The sequence below is a fragment of the Calypte anna genome, chromosome 7 (genome assembly GCF_003957555.1).
Source record: "Calypte anna isolate BGI_N300 chromosome 7, bCalAnn1_v1.p, whole genome shotgun sequence".
Taxonomy (NCBI): Eukaryota; Metazoa; Chordata; class Aves; order Apodiformes; family Trochilidae; genus Calypte; species Calypte anna.
In genome coordinates, this window is record NC_044253.1 from 10,355,012 (window position 1) to 10,370,350 (window position 15,339).

Here is a 15,339-nt window from a genome sequence, read left to right on the forward strand (position 1 = left end):
TCTGGCCAAGGACCTCATTCCCACCTACAGTTCCCATGTAAGTGAGCTCTCAGAAAATAACCAAGCCAAAAAAAACCAAACTAAACTGACCAACCAAAAATATCTAAATGCTGGAAGGCTGAAAATGTTCAATAAGAGAACTCTTGACCCTTTTTACTAACAGTAATACAAGGATTTCAGATACAGAACAGGAAACAGGGTCTGGAACATTCCTGTCCTGTCTTTGCTTCAGGATAAAAATTGTCCCTCAACAGCTCATTTAAACTGTCCTCAGGAGAGGAGGACAAATAAGGCTCTAGCTCTGAGTCAAAAGTTACCAGGACAAACTGGAGAAAATGGGTAAATTCTCATTGGAGAAGGAAGGTTACATGATGACCCAGTTGGAGGCTTCTGGATGATGGAATGATAAATAAGTGCTTGGACTGATTCCTCCTAGCCCTCTGGAACAGAAGAATGAGGAGACATGAGGCAAATCTCAAGAAATGTTAAGTTTATAAACAAATGTTTCTCATTTGCAATAAGAGTACTGTTCTATGCTTTGAGCAATAGGGTGAAATCATTATAACAAGTCATTGGACATATTATAATCCTTCACTTGATTCCAAACTATGCATGAGAAATCCCTAATTTCTATGGATGCCTCCATAATTTTTAATTTCATTAAAAGCCTGTATGAGGAAACATCAAGTTTTCAGCCATGGTATGCTTAATTCACCGTAAGATTTTCAGAGTTCAATAACTGTGGTTTACTCTCCTAAATGCTAACAATATGTAGCTATTCCATTGTACTTTGTAAGCAGAAATCTCAGCTTTTCTCTGCACACTAAATGGGATGTTACAACCATCAAACTTTAGACACCTAACATGCCTATAATTATAACCCTCATTTCTTCTAACAGGGGCTCCAGACAGGTGGCAACAGCCACTAAATGAGAAGAAAATATTTTGGTATTGGCTGTAGAGGGAGTCTATACCTTTTCTGTATTATTATAATCTTTTTTACTGTGGGGAATAGTTAAGTACAGAGAGGGAAAGAAATTAAGCCCAGATCCCACAGCAAGACATTTGAAGAACCAGGAGTAGAAATGAGGTTTTCTGGCACTTAGTCCACTGCATTAAGGCTCCATATTCCATAGGCTAAAAGTCAGCAACACTAAAAGCATTAAAGAAATTCTGTCTCCTAGTTAGTAATCCACCCAAGACAGCCAATCTTGCCCCAGATCAGTCATGATTTCAACACCAATTTTACATGCACAGGTCTCTTCAGAGAACTGCCCGCAGTAGTGTTCTAAAAGAAAATAAAAAATGGAAGAAAGCAAAGACTCTCAATTGCTCTAATCAATATGCCCCATCTCCTGCCTCCCACTGGGCTCACAGACATGGGATGCAATAATCAAACATGTCATTATGTTTGCTAATTACAGTTACTAAATGCTAAAACAAACAGCTGATAATTTCTAATTGTTTTTCAAGGTGGGTTTTCATGGGCTTTGCTCTGATTTAGAGAGGCAAACAGATGGTCTAGTTATTAGTGCTCTAGAAAAAGGAGTCAGAAAAACACATGTTCTTCAGGGCACAAAGTACACTGAGAACAAATATTTAGCCATATATGTGTCACATTCCTCCTACATAATTCTTTGTTGGTGGCCTTGCCTGTCAGTGGCTTGCTTGCCAGTTCTCCCAAATCTCCCTTACTTCTAGCCTCAACAGAAACCATTACTAAATTCATTTTTTGTTCCCAGAAGTAGGTTTACATCATTTTTCCTCCACAAAATTCACAGGGGACATTGCAGCAATGGCACAAGGTATCATGATGCATACCATATTTAAAGAGAAAATGAAAGAAACTTCAAAAAAAAGCCTGCATGGAAGCAGGCTGATTTTTCTGTCCAAGGCTGAAACCAAGAGGTAAGGGACTCCAGTCACAAGATCCCCATCCTGGAAACTGCCTTAATTGACATCTTAATCCCAAATGTGGTGGCCCAAAACATTTCTGCCTATGGTGACTCCAGCTGCCCAGTGGCAAGTGAAGACACTGGCTGACCCAAAGGGTGAGCTCTGGGTATGGGCCATCCCAACTACAAATCCTGAAGCATATCCTTCCCTGGTAATACTCAAAAAGCTGAAAATCCAGCTTTGTGGAATCCTGTTTAGGGCAGGAAATTACCAGTTTCCTTTAATGTAGGCTTCTTGTGTACAATAGATAATGATTTTATCAAGCTGCATCTCTCCAGTTCTAGTAGCCATTCTACCATGATAGCTGCAAGCTTGCATTCATCTGTACTTCAGGGATTGGAGCTCTCAGCTTCCTTTCACACTCTCCTTATAAGCATGAATTCACAAGGACTCACCATAGACAAAGGCAAATACCCACATGTGTAAAGGCTCCTGAGTCCCTTGTCTGCTGCCCCGCAACACATCAGCCATGGAGACAGGAGCAGCACACGGAGCCTCTGCCCTCCCTTAGACAGATGAATACACTGCTTCATCTCACCCCTGCACATCAGAAGCTGATCAATCTTGATGTTGCAGACTCTACTGAGACCATAAGCGAGTTTCCAGAGGAGCTGAAATACTCCTCAGTAGTTATTTCAATCCAGAATATGTGAAAAAAATGAATGATAATGCAGAGAACCAGGAGACAGATTGAGCTCAGCTGATGTCAGGCGCCTCAATAAAATGGCAAACAATATGCTCTGGATTTCTAAATGTAATTGACAGACTTCCTAGGAAAGCAAACTACCTAGGAGTTGATATCCAGAGTCTTAAAGTAATATTCCTTTTCCTGTCATAGCTGAGCTGTTTGAGATTCTGCTTCCTACCACACCTCCTGTGAACAGACCTCTATACTAAAATTCCTCCAGCTCCAAGAGGGATTAATTTGTTGTAAGGGTCATATATAGGATTATCTGTATGACTATAACTATTCAGTTAGCTCCCAAGTAGGTGATTCCAGTGCAACATTCATGGAAATTTAAGCTCCCACTAAAGGAGAAGAAAAGAGAGGCTATGTTGACCCTGATCACACCCTGTTTGTATTCCTCATTTGAGATGAGCTCAGAGAAACAGCAACGGCAAAGTTTCTGATGTTCATGACCAAGGTGAAATATGTGATAAACTGATCTAATATAGCTGTGAAATATGTGATAAACTGATCTAAAATAACTGGCTTCCCAGGTCTGCCACATCCCCAAGCAGGTAACTCCTCAACAGCTACAGCTAAGTAGAGGATCCTGTGAATTAATGGAAGTTTGAGGGAGACTTCAAGCTACCAGACTTACATACTTGCTATTGGGAAGTTTTTTCCTCCTCAGGCTTTAAGAAGGAATTCAGCTTAGAACTGGAAAACAGTGGCAGATGAAAATGTTTCTGGAATTGCACATTCCAGCTAAGTACTTCCATTTCAGATAGCCTTTATTTTCCCACAAAAAAGTACTTAAAAAAAAAAAAAATCAACCTTTCCTAATAGAGAGAGGATATCCAGTTGTGACTTCCAGTACTTCCTGTCAGCTAAAATTGATTCCTTAGGAAAAAAAAAAAAACCAAACCATAAGAATAGAAACCAAATGACTTTCACAGAAATAAGGAAGTTTTCAGAAGCGACAAGACTCCTCACTGGGACAGAAGAGCAGGCATACTGCAAAGTGACCAAAATGGTCAAGACTTATCATATTAATTATCTCAGATGCTACAGTGACCTCTGTGGGTCCTTATGTTGATTTATAAGCTCCCAGCCTTGATTCCTATATAAGAACAATGCTCAACTGCCTGTATAAGTGAAGATGCAACCTTTGCTGAGACACATATGGAGCTCCCTGCATCTTTAAGATGAGAAACCCTGTGAGGTGCAACGGTGGGATGCATACAGACCTTACTTCATAGACTCAGATCTTTCCTCTTATCAGTATTTTGAAAGTCCCCATCACTGCTATGTGACCAGATGCAGGGACCCACCAACCAGAAGGTGGTTAGAGTCCAGCACGTTTGGATGACACCCAGCCAATGACTTGTGATTCCAAAGTTCTTGCAAGTCTTTTTGGATCGAAGTTTTGACTGGGTTGATTTTTTTTGCCCACATTTATATGACACTTGACCCTTTCTGCCTCTTCACAAGGCAGCACAAGTTGTATCACTACCCTCACACCCAGTAATTAAGGGAGTACCTAAAGAGGTCATCTCCCTGCTCAGAGATATTGGTGGATCTTGGGAAGCTGCTGGTGTCCAAGCACCAGGACAGTATGTGTGGGTAGTGACCATTCTCCACAGAAACTGTTTAATTTAGTCCATTAATACGGTTAAAACATATGGAAAGAAATATGGAACTGATTCTGCACACTTACATTTACAAACTGTAAATGAAATTAGAAATCCCATTTTGATTTCTGCTTTAACCTTATTGGTGAGGATATCTTAACAGCCCCTACAGGTAAAGGCTCTTCTCTATTCTCAGAAATGACCTAACACTTTAGAAAAAGGAGGAAAAAATCAAAATTAAGGCAAAAAATCCCAACAGGCTCAGACCTGGAAACTTTACAGTCTAAACATCTTCATTTTCTTCTTCAGCAAGACCTATTTCCTCAAACTAAAATTTGCATCAATGCAGCAGCAAACTCTAGATGAAAGCATGGTGGTCCAAAACGATTAGGAAAATATTTTTTCTTTTTGGAACTCCTATCTATTTCAAACTACAACAGGGGATGGTATGAAGAAGACATTTCTCTGTAACAAAATATAGAATTGTTGATGTTTCATTTAAAATCTCAGAGGAAAGGGAGAATGGAAACTTTTAATTTAAAGAAAAACTTTCTGTGCAAATACAATACATTTACATCATTCAAAAAATACATATTTTGGTTACTTCTATTCCCAACCCAATACAAATTCCAGGGTCCACAAATCAGCCTTTGAGACCCTTTGAAACCCTGATCTGAACTCTGCCAGTGCCTGGTGGTCCCTGGGGTCTCATTTCAACCCTTTCTCTGAAGAATGAAGTGTGTCCCCCACAGAAAAACATGCTCCTCCACATGTGGTCCCATGTACCTCTGTGACCTGTGGTGTCCTAAGTCACCTAAGTGACCTGTGGAGTCCTCAGACAATTTTTTGGGAAGGATTGTGTCTGTCCCTCCAAGTCTTCCTCCTTGATCCATATTGCTGGCCTAAATTTAGTGAAACCTAATTGGAAATCTGTCCTTTCATCTGATCTGTTTACACTGAATTTTCTCTTCTGAAAAACCTTTTGGGAAATCTTTTTTCCTTCAGGCTCTCAGCCAGGCTCAGATGTCACTGTGACTCAGCAGACTACTCTCAGGAGATATGGGGCTGGGGACAATGGTTTTTTTAAGGATGAAATTGGCTGAACTGTTACTGCATCCACTTCTCCCTCCCCTGTGCCTTTTGTTGCCTGAAAAAAAAACCCTCCAGCTTTGCTGAACAAGCTCTGCTTGCCACAGCTGCAGCAGCTCACTGACTTATTACAGCCTTCTCCCTTCTATTGTTGATTCCTCAGTGCTCAGCTACTCTCTCAGAAACCTGGTCAGCCTCCTCCTTTATACTCCTGCCTCAGCAGATGAGGAGAAGGTACCTGGGGGACAGACAGGAGCCCACATGCTGCCCCTCTTCTGAGCCCTCTGGGGAACAGGAAATGCCAGGCAGGATCCTGAGAAACTCTTCTGGGTGGGATGTGGGGAAGGGACAAATGGTCCCAGCAAGACCTACAGCATTATTAAACTAACAAGGTCTTCATAGCAGAAGTGTATGAAAAGCTCCATACAAAGGAAGGGAATGTGGTAACGTGCTTCCCTCCCTCCCTTGAGAGCCTCATGTATATCCTCCTGTATTGCTCTGATCGATAGAAAATCTCCCATAAATATAATCAAGCAGCTGAACAACATACCAAGTTAAACCATGCTTGCAAAACAGTATTTGTATTACCAAGGAAGGACCATAAGCCCAGCTTCCAAAATATTTTACCATCTCTCACTGAAAAAAAACCCATACAAAATAATCTACAACCTGTTTTATTTCCTCTCCTCTGCTCTCATCACCTTCTCAGACTAGAGAAAGCAGCCTCTGGCCTGTAGCTCACTCCCTAATGGTTTCCAAAGCCATTCCATTGCTGGAAGCAACAGTGACCCTACTAGCAAAGCCAAGATTTCATTAGGATTTAGGCAACAAGCAGGTGGCCCAAGCCTCTCTCTGGCCAAGCCCCTGCTTTACGTCCTTCCACCAGGTCAACAATGGGAGCAATCAGATGATGATGATGCCGGGATGAACTGTGCCCCTGACTGCTCAGGATTTTCAGGTGCTGCTTAGACACACGAATGTTGTTTGAGTTTGGTCTGCCTCATAAATGAAATCACTGGAAGAAATCGAGAACCAGTTCCAGGAAAAAAATCCCAGTAAAAAATCCACTCCTCAACTCTCCCATAGCACAGGGATGGCGATGCAGAGCGCTGTGCCTGCTGCGTGCTGCCAGCTGAGCCAGCCAAGAAGTGCCAGGCACAGAGCCCCAGACAGCATTTAGGCTGGATGAATCCATGCCCAGCTACTTAGAGCTGTGTTTCCACTCTGAAATTAAGTACACTTCTGAAAGCTTGAGTGCTCCTTGGAGGCTGCATGGCCGTGCAGGCAGGTCCTGTTGTGCCTGCTCTGGAGCAGGCAGCAGCCAGTGTCACTTCCCTGCCTGTTCTGCATGGTCCAGGCATGGAGCATCCACAGTATGTAACACAAACCATGGGATAAGTCCCAGCCTGGAGGAACTTGTCTGTTCTCTGCACCTTTCTTGTTGAACCATGGACGGAAAAACAAGCTGGTGAGCACAGCAGATGAGAAAGTTGAGTAGGTGAGATTTTTTTGTTGGTGAAAGGAGAACCCCCTTGACAATGTTACTGTCAGCATTAAAATTAACTGTAATGTAAAACTCTGAAGAAGACTCAATAAAACTGTCATTTTCCTTAAAGAAGTTTGATTAAAAATGAAATGTGCTCTCAGAATCTGTGCTAACTACAGAATTTTTTAATTTATTTTTTCTTTTTCAAAGTTCAGCTATTTGATTTTTCTGTTTTGGCAAACATTTTCTCTTCTGTGCTGAAAGCATTCTCTAGGAAGTTATTCCATTTTAATTAAAAAGAACCTAGCTATCAGCTGAAGTGCTCAAATGCTTTAATACAACCCAGGGGAAGGTGGGCCTGTACTTAAAACTCTGGGCTGGAGGGTGGTGCTGAGGTTATTGCAGTGAGACACCAGCAGCTCAGAGCATTCTATCTGCAAAGACCTCTGACTTGGTGCTTGTAGTTACTGTGTTTGAAACCCATGGAGAGGAGGTGTAAATCCTGGAACTGCCAGCGAGCTAGCTGTGTCAGGAACAGGCACATTTTGAGCAGCCTGGAGGCTGGGGAGTCTGCAAGGAGCAAGTTGTCCCTTGCCTGCAGTGGATCATGGTGTGAAACCCTGGGAATCCTGATAGTGCTGCTTATTTAATGCCAGCCCCCAAGGCAAGATTGGCCCAGGACAGCACCTAATGAGCTGATGATTTGGTGAGAGACCCTCTGGCTCAGGGCTGAATGCAGGCACCATCAGTGGAAGGGCTATATAAATGATCCAGGCAGGTTGCTGTTATTAAATATTCCATGAATTACCAAGTGATCCTGCAGTCATTTCCATGTGAAGCAACAGCAGGAGCCAAGAACTAAATTCCAGTACAGCCCCTGCATAAATTCCTCCCTTTCACTTCCCCAGGGTGCCTGGTTCAGCTTTGTGTCGCAAACAAGTCTGCTGTGTTTTTATGACTACGTTCCCTTCTTCAGAGCAGTGAGAGACAAGAACCACATAAAAGATTTCAGGACATTCAGAATGAGACCCCAGTGTGAGGTTAAGCAGTCCTACATGAGAGTTCTGCTCGGGCAGTCAAGGCTTTTGATGCCTCGTAACCTTCCCTCAAAGTCTCCTGCATTTTCATGCCCTTGGTCAGAAAGTTCAGGGTTTGTAGAGCCCCAGATTGTTTCCCCTGCTCACTGCTGGATTTATGACCCCCAAACCATATTGCTACATGGGAAGACACCTCACAGGAGCTGTTAGTCAAGGTGAAAGCTTTTCCTGCCTGGCCAGGCATCTCCATGGCTCAGCAGGGTGACAAATCTCATCCTCACGGCCCTGCTCCATCACCCAAGTGGGAGACTCCTGTCCCCATACAGCTTTGCTGCTACTCTGCTGTCCTCTGCAGTCAGCAGTACTGTGGGGATAAAGCAGAAAAAAACAAAGACTACAAACAAGGGGGCTGCTTGTTTTCAATGCAGGTTTTCTAATTGCAACAGGGAAGATCACCAAAAGCAGCTTGAGGGGTTTGCAATCATGACAAATGCTGGCACTGGAAATATTCTGGGTTTATGCAAATTTGAGTGACTTCATGGAAGATTATGATTGCTTCAGACTTTCTCTTCCCCCTCTCACTGACAAGATATAATTTACTCCAGAACAGTACTATCCAAGCCATTCTTAAAACCTTTTCCATATTGTCTAGTCCTTATCCACCCCCAAGTCCTCAAGATTTGTCTTCTGAATGAATGCTGTAAATCTTTGTACAGGATGGCAGGAGATCATTGAGCATCAGAGCTATTATGTAAATGCATTAATCGTACTTTTAACTGCATTTGGATTTGGATTGCAAATGAAACACCAGTGATTTACAGGTCTGAGTGCCTCCTACAAACAGGAATTAATGCTATTCACTGACCTTGAACTCAAACTAAGATCCCTGAACCATCCCAAATGTTGAGACAGCACAGATCTGGGCAGTAACTGAGAAGCTATGTTTCATATCACCTGTGCTGACCATTTACCCATTTCTCAGAATATGAAGAAGTTCAACATGGCTCAGTTTCCAACCCTCTGAGTATTACTGGATAGCCCTGTTCCACATACAGCCCTTTTCTTAGTAGAATAACCAGTCTAAACATGAAACTGGTCTCTTGTGACCCTGAAGCATCAGCAGGACCAGGATTTGGCAGGCAGTGCTCACACTGGGCTGGAAGGATTCAGGAAAGACCTGCTCACCTGACACAAAGGCCACCTTCTCCTTCAGTATAGGAAGGACATCAGCAGCTTTTAAGCCATCGTTTCGAAAAGAACCTGCAAACAGAGGAAAACAGGAAAACCACATTAGAGGTGAGTGTGTCCTTGCTCCCAGCTTCTTGAACACTCCATGTTTCTTAAAATCATACTGGAGAAAGACTATAAATTACATAACAGCACCAAGATACTGACCCTAATGGCTAATCCAGAAACACTATTAACATCAATAGAAATATGCTTGCAAAAAGAAAGTACAGAGAATCAGATCATCACTTTATCCCTTAGAAGCTGTGAGAGGTTATCAAATGGCCAACAAAGCAACCAGATTTGTCCCTGCTGCATTTCTCACAGACCATTCTATCAAGCCTGAGAGATACACAGCTTCCACAGAGCCAGGAGCCTGTTCCCTTCACTGTTTTGAACTGTTCAGGAAAAACTGCAGAGAACATCACAGCATATACACATCCATTTAGCATTTGCCCTTGAGACAGATTTGCACAGGAGATGACTTTTAAAAGGCTTTTTCCCTTCCACCCCTTTCTCCAGCACAGCTGGAGATGAAACAGCTCAAGCTGGGGACTGGACTTGGAGGGAGGACACACTTCTTATGAGCCAGGCAAAGTTTTCCCTGGGTAAGAAGTGGTTTAAAGACACAGCGTATCCTCATATAATTCATGCTGTTTGATTAGATGTTAAATACACCTGCACAGGCCATTTGCTTTCCTTGCAGTGCCAAATTATTTCACATCTGCTAAAAGTTCACCAAAGAAATCCCACATTTTTTCACTTCTGGAAATCTTAGGAAAAGAACTGCTGATGGTCTCAGCCACCACCACCAGCATCTTTCTGCTTTGCAAAAGAGCAGCAGTAATGGATCACCCCACAGCAAACCCAACACTGCTGGTCTATCAGCACCATTACAAAACAAAAAGCAGGTTTGAAGGGCCTGCAGTTGCTCTGAAAAATAACTCATTCATCACTGGGTAGTGAATACCCATCACAAGTGATCTTCAATACTGCCTTAAATCTATTCCAATTACTCAAAGAGTATAACACATTGGAAACACTGTATTTTTACCTTCTACTTTTCACAGGCAGGCAGCAACAACCATTCTTCTCAGATGAAATCTGACTCTTCTCACTAAGAGACTCTTCTCACTTTCTCAGCTGGCTAGAAACAGGGCAATGCTGCCTCAGCCATCACAACTATCTTGCTGACCACAGCAGATGATATCTGACCACCTGGGTCTAAAAGTGGAAATGGAGATAAAAGCCCCTTATATATTGGCATCTATTTCTTGCATCATGCATCCTGCAAAGGTATAGTACTTCCATCCAGGCAGAGGTATGGAACAGACAGGATGAAGACCATAACAGCCATTTCCACCTGCAGCTGAACCTGTATGCCTACAAGTAGTAATAATAATTATTATAATAATTATAATTATAACAATAATTATTATTTTTATTATTGTTATTATTACTACTACTACTATTGAGTTATTACTTATGGCAAATGAAGTAGCATTTGCCATTCACAGTCAGCTCCTGCAAAGACTGCCATGTGTGTGCCAATACACCTCTCATTGGTGACTACTTCTCTGTGTCCCCACATGCTCTCAGGTGTCACCTCCACAACACTCAGCTCCAAAGCAAGTTCACCAGCTGAGCTCATGAAAATCAGTGCACAAAGGAGTGAGGTAATTCAATGCAAGGCCAAGACCAATGTAACTGCAATTTGAACAGGCACTGGAGTGTGGTTCTGAGAGATCCCTAAAGAGTACTTTGTGTCAATGAAGTGTTTTGAGACCAGGGAAACTAGTCCTGCGTGCTGAACTCTTTGTGTGCTCAATTCAGCAGGATTTTGTGTGTTCTTTGCTTTGCTATTAACTTATGAGACTGTGCTATTACTTTACTCTCTTCTCAAGAATGAGCTCTCAAGATCCCAGGCTGTGGCTACCTCTCACATCAAAGGTTGGAAACCTCTCAGCCTCAGTCAATGTTTGGAGTTTAAGCAGCTTTGTATATAAGCATCTCATCCAACCACGAAGTAAACAAGAATGGCCAACATGCTAGACACATCATGATGGCTCAAAGACACTGAAGCTGAGTCGTGCTCCAAATTTATCCAGCTGCAAGATCAGCAGTGTCAATGCAAGCTGAGTTTTAGCCACTATTAAATTTCTCAGGGAAACAGAAACATCAATTCTTAGGCACTTATCTGTGCAGTAGAAAGTATACAAGTCTTAGTGAATGTTACCAAAAAAATGTCAGTGGGTATAATATTGTATATGTAAAACAGTAAGGACTTCTTAGAAGAGCCCACTACGTTAAGGACTGAAGGACTATTTCAAACACTCTATAAAGGCAGGACTGCAACTCACAGAGGTAAAATGCATGTAGACCAGGAGAAAAATGTATGGATTTTAAAGACGCTCACCTCCTGAGGCTGCAGGCAAGGGGCTTGCTGCTACCAGCCCTGGTGTCCTGACTGCACTCAGGAGAGGTAAGAAAAGCCATGAATGGGGACAGTACTGCCAGCAGGTATTGTGACCTTTCTCAGCATTCCCCAGGACAGATCAGTCACATGCCAAACTGATGAGCAAATTTAGAAAACGGAGAGCCCATTCTACAGCCAGGGAATTGACAAAAACTCCTAGGAGATGTAAAACTTCCTTCAGGATGAGGCAGGAAACTCCTGAAGGTAGATCAGTGCCTAAGGCAATAATGCCCTTACTCTGGGTGATATGCTCACCCAGGTGGCAGCTCATGACCCATAGATAAGACCATGGCCACTGCTTTCAGAGGCCATTTCAGCTCCTGCCAATATCCTAGTGCTAGCAGCTACATCTCAGAGCATGCTGTCAGGTTTTCCAGCAAGGGGTGGGGGAAGGCATAAGTAAATGGGAAAACCAATGGCTGCAATAAGGGCTCCAAAAGCAACAGCAAATCTGTCTCCATGAGGGCCCAATGATGCATTGCCCAGTTCAAAAGTTATTGTAAGTATACCCCTAATAACACTCATCTTCATCCTGTTCCCCAGCTGTTTCTTGTATTTTTGTTTTGTTTGTTTGCACACTGGACCTGGAGCTATGTCTGCAAAGCACCATTTAATTTTTGCCACATAACCTAGGGCATTCAAACATCCAGCCAGTTTGTGACTGCACACTGATGAAGGCTGTACTTTTTTTTCTGCCCTGCACCTCTCTTCTACCCCAGTAATACCCAAGTCCTGGGGCAGGACAGAAAAGGACAGGCAGATTAATGAAAGGCAGGCATTTCTAGTAAGAGAAGAATCCTCTAGTATCCTCTAGCATCCTCTAGTAAGAGGAGAATCAAACACACTATGCCTGCAGGAGCAGCTGACAGAATAATGTGTTCTTGTAAACTTGGAAGATCTGAGAAATTAAAAAAGTGGTTCCTCAGCATGGCTGAATCACATTCAGAGCAGAGCAGCATCGCCCATCTCCTAGCAGGGATTCCCTGTGCAGCAGAAGCAGCTCACAGATTTAGGTGAGATGCTGGAACGAGAAGCCAGCTGGGTGAGATGGGAAGCTTAAGGCATGCTTCCACATTAAATGCAACAAACCTGAAACTGAGAAAATAAAATTCTCTTTCCCCCACACAAACACCCCAGTTGGCCTGGGGAACTCCCTGCTGCAGGACGTGGAGGTCAGAAGCTCAAGAGTCTTCCTGAGAAGGTCAGAGGTCTGCAAGGAACAAACACCTCCAGGGAACTGTAAAGATTACTAAAATAAGCAAGAGTTTTGGAAAGAATATAAGCCTGCAGACACTGGAGTGAAAGCCAAACTCTGACTCTTGGAGAGAAATATAAATTATCCCTGGAGAGAGCCCTGCGGGCTTAAGGAATTCTTTCTCTCAGCAGAGTGCAGGACCTCTTTGCAGAGACACTGTCTTGGGCTAGATGGACCAACAATCTGCTCCAGAGTGGCTTTTCTTAGAAAAGCATCAGTTCTAATCTGAAAAATGCAGCTCTTGTATTCAAATAAAGATCAGCCACTGGAAATATGGGAATACTTTCTGTACTTTAAAAAAAGTACGCGTAGGAAAGAAGGCCTCCTGTCAGAGCACTGCATGGGGCTTAATCACTTGGCTCTTGATGCCTTCAGCAGGAGTTGTTCATCCCAAGACCCATGAAATGTTTCAAGAAAGGCAGCCCACGCTCTCATAGTTCTCAGAACAGATTTGACTATTTAAAACTTTGGCATGAGGTTTCTTTAACCAAACAAACCTGAACTCCTTGGGCTAAACTCATCCCTCGAGAAATTATACTGGAGTTTAGGATGTAACAGTAGGATTAATCTGGTCCATACTATTTCTTTTTTCTTCCCCCAATAAAGGCTTCTCCTGTATTTATTCCTGCCCCCATGTTTTTCAGCAGCTGTCTCCGAGGTTTATCATAGACTGCTTGCCTTCCTACCTTTTTCTCTCCCACCTCTTACTCTCACACCACTCCCCCCCAACTTCAGAGTCTCAGTGGATTTTATTACTCTTTGCAGTACAGTAGCATCTTGGCTTTCTACAACATTCAAACAGAAGGGATGTCTGATGTGAGCAGAGAGAGGCAGAACAAAGGGAGACTTTATTATTCCCATTATAGCCTTTGCAAACTCAGACACAGAGAGATTGACTTGTCCAGTGTCAGACAGAAAGTTTGTGCAGAGCTGAACCCTCATTTCCCCAGGGCTTTTCTCATACAACCATCCCTTTGTTTTCTGGCAGAATATAATCCTCCTTTTTTTTTTCTCTTTACACTTCTTGCTTCCTCCTCCTGCCCTTCTTCTCTCCATTATTCTTTCTTTCTGAATTTCTGCATCAAATATTTACCTTTTGTGTATGATAAACTCTCTTTAACTCCTTCCTCCCTTTCCTGCACATTGCTGTCTGTCCCTGCAGGAGTATGAGCCTTCCTGGTTTAATTTCTCTGATTTTTCTACAAGTCACAGAGAGAAGCTTAGCCAAGGGCTGCGGGGGCCTTTGCCACTGGGATTTTTCTGGCTACGCTTACTGGTTCAGAGGCAGAAAGGCCACCTCATGGCACAAGCATTTGGTTGAAAAGAAGCAACATGTGCTCTGGACTAGCATTTTATCACCATCTGGCAGAGATAAATGGGGCTGGACACTCGGCATCTGCTGATTGCTCCTCTGCAGACAACAGCCTGATCCCTGATGCAGAGAAAGTGTTTTAGTGCCCTGAGTCCCCCAGGAGCCTGAGGCTCTCCTGCCATGCATCCCTGCTGCAGGCAGCAGAAGAGCAGGTTTTGACCTCACAGAGGAAAGAAGGAAAGAAGGACTGATTTGAAGTGAATCTAGAGGCAGCACCAGCCACAAAAAAAATACAAAATTAATCTGTAAATATTATTACCAACCATTTTGAAGATTAACCCAGAGCTATTTATTTCACTAGCAAAGATTATTCTCCTTAATAACCAATAAAAAAGTAATTTCTGCACTCAGAGGAAGCCTGTATAGTCCCTAAGACTGCAGGTCAGAGTCTGTCAGGGAGAGGGTGAAAGACAGGTTGGATTAGCACCACAGCCCTGGGGAAAAGATGTCAGCTTTCCCCCCCCTATCCTTGCCTCCCCTTCTCCAGCAAGACCTCCTCACGTCCACCCTTTCTAAAGGAATTAGTGCTTTAATCATGGCTTGAGGAGTAAGAACAGCCACAGCATGAAGCATTGATCCAGGCAGAGCAGCAAAATCTGAGACGGACGTTGCCAATATTTTCCATGGAGGCAGAGCTGGCATTGGCTGCTTCTCACCCCATGCAGGGCCAGGGCTAGGCCTTTCTTTCAGCTCTGCAATGGAAATATAAATAATCCCTGGGACCTTCAAAATCTGGTTTTCCTACTACTAACGACACCAGTAGCCTTTAAACTTGTGGTTGAAGTCTACTTGTTTCTGCTCATTTAAGTGCATGTAACCACAGGATTATAGATGTACAGGTATGCAAAGAAGGTTGCAGGTACCTCACAGAGGATTCAACCACAGATCTGCTGTGAAGTTTGTATCTAGTACGGAGTAAATGTTTTCATGCCATCAGATCTAGTGTGCAGACCAACACACAGACCCACACCATAGCCTCAAAAGCTGCAAAACCCATGGATATCAATATAGATGGTGCACAGAAGACTAATCCCAGTGCACCATATGCCAAAAACTTTATCCCAGCTGAGACAAAAGTTGTACTGACTACATTGCTGAATTTATTCTAAATTGAAAAGATGAATGTTGCTTTTCTTTGCACTG

The 15,339-nt window shown here is 43.0% G+C and overlaps 1 protein-coding gene across 1 annotated transcript in view; it reads right to left on the minus strand.

Moving 5' to 3' along the window:
* The window catches only part of KALRN (kalirin RhoGEF kinase), a 492,333-nt gene that overhangs the window by 321,555 nt on the left and 155,439 nt on the right, over positions 1-15,339 (minus strand). The window contains exon 2 of the mRNA XM_030454727.1: positions 9,052-9,126. Within this exon, the coding sequence (XP_030310587.1) occupies positions 9,052-9,126 (75 nt within the window). The remainder of the gene's footprint in view (positions 1-9,051; positions 9,127-15,339) is intronic.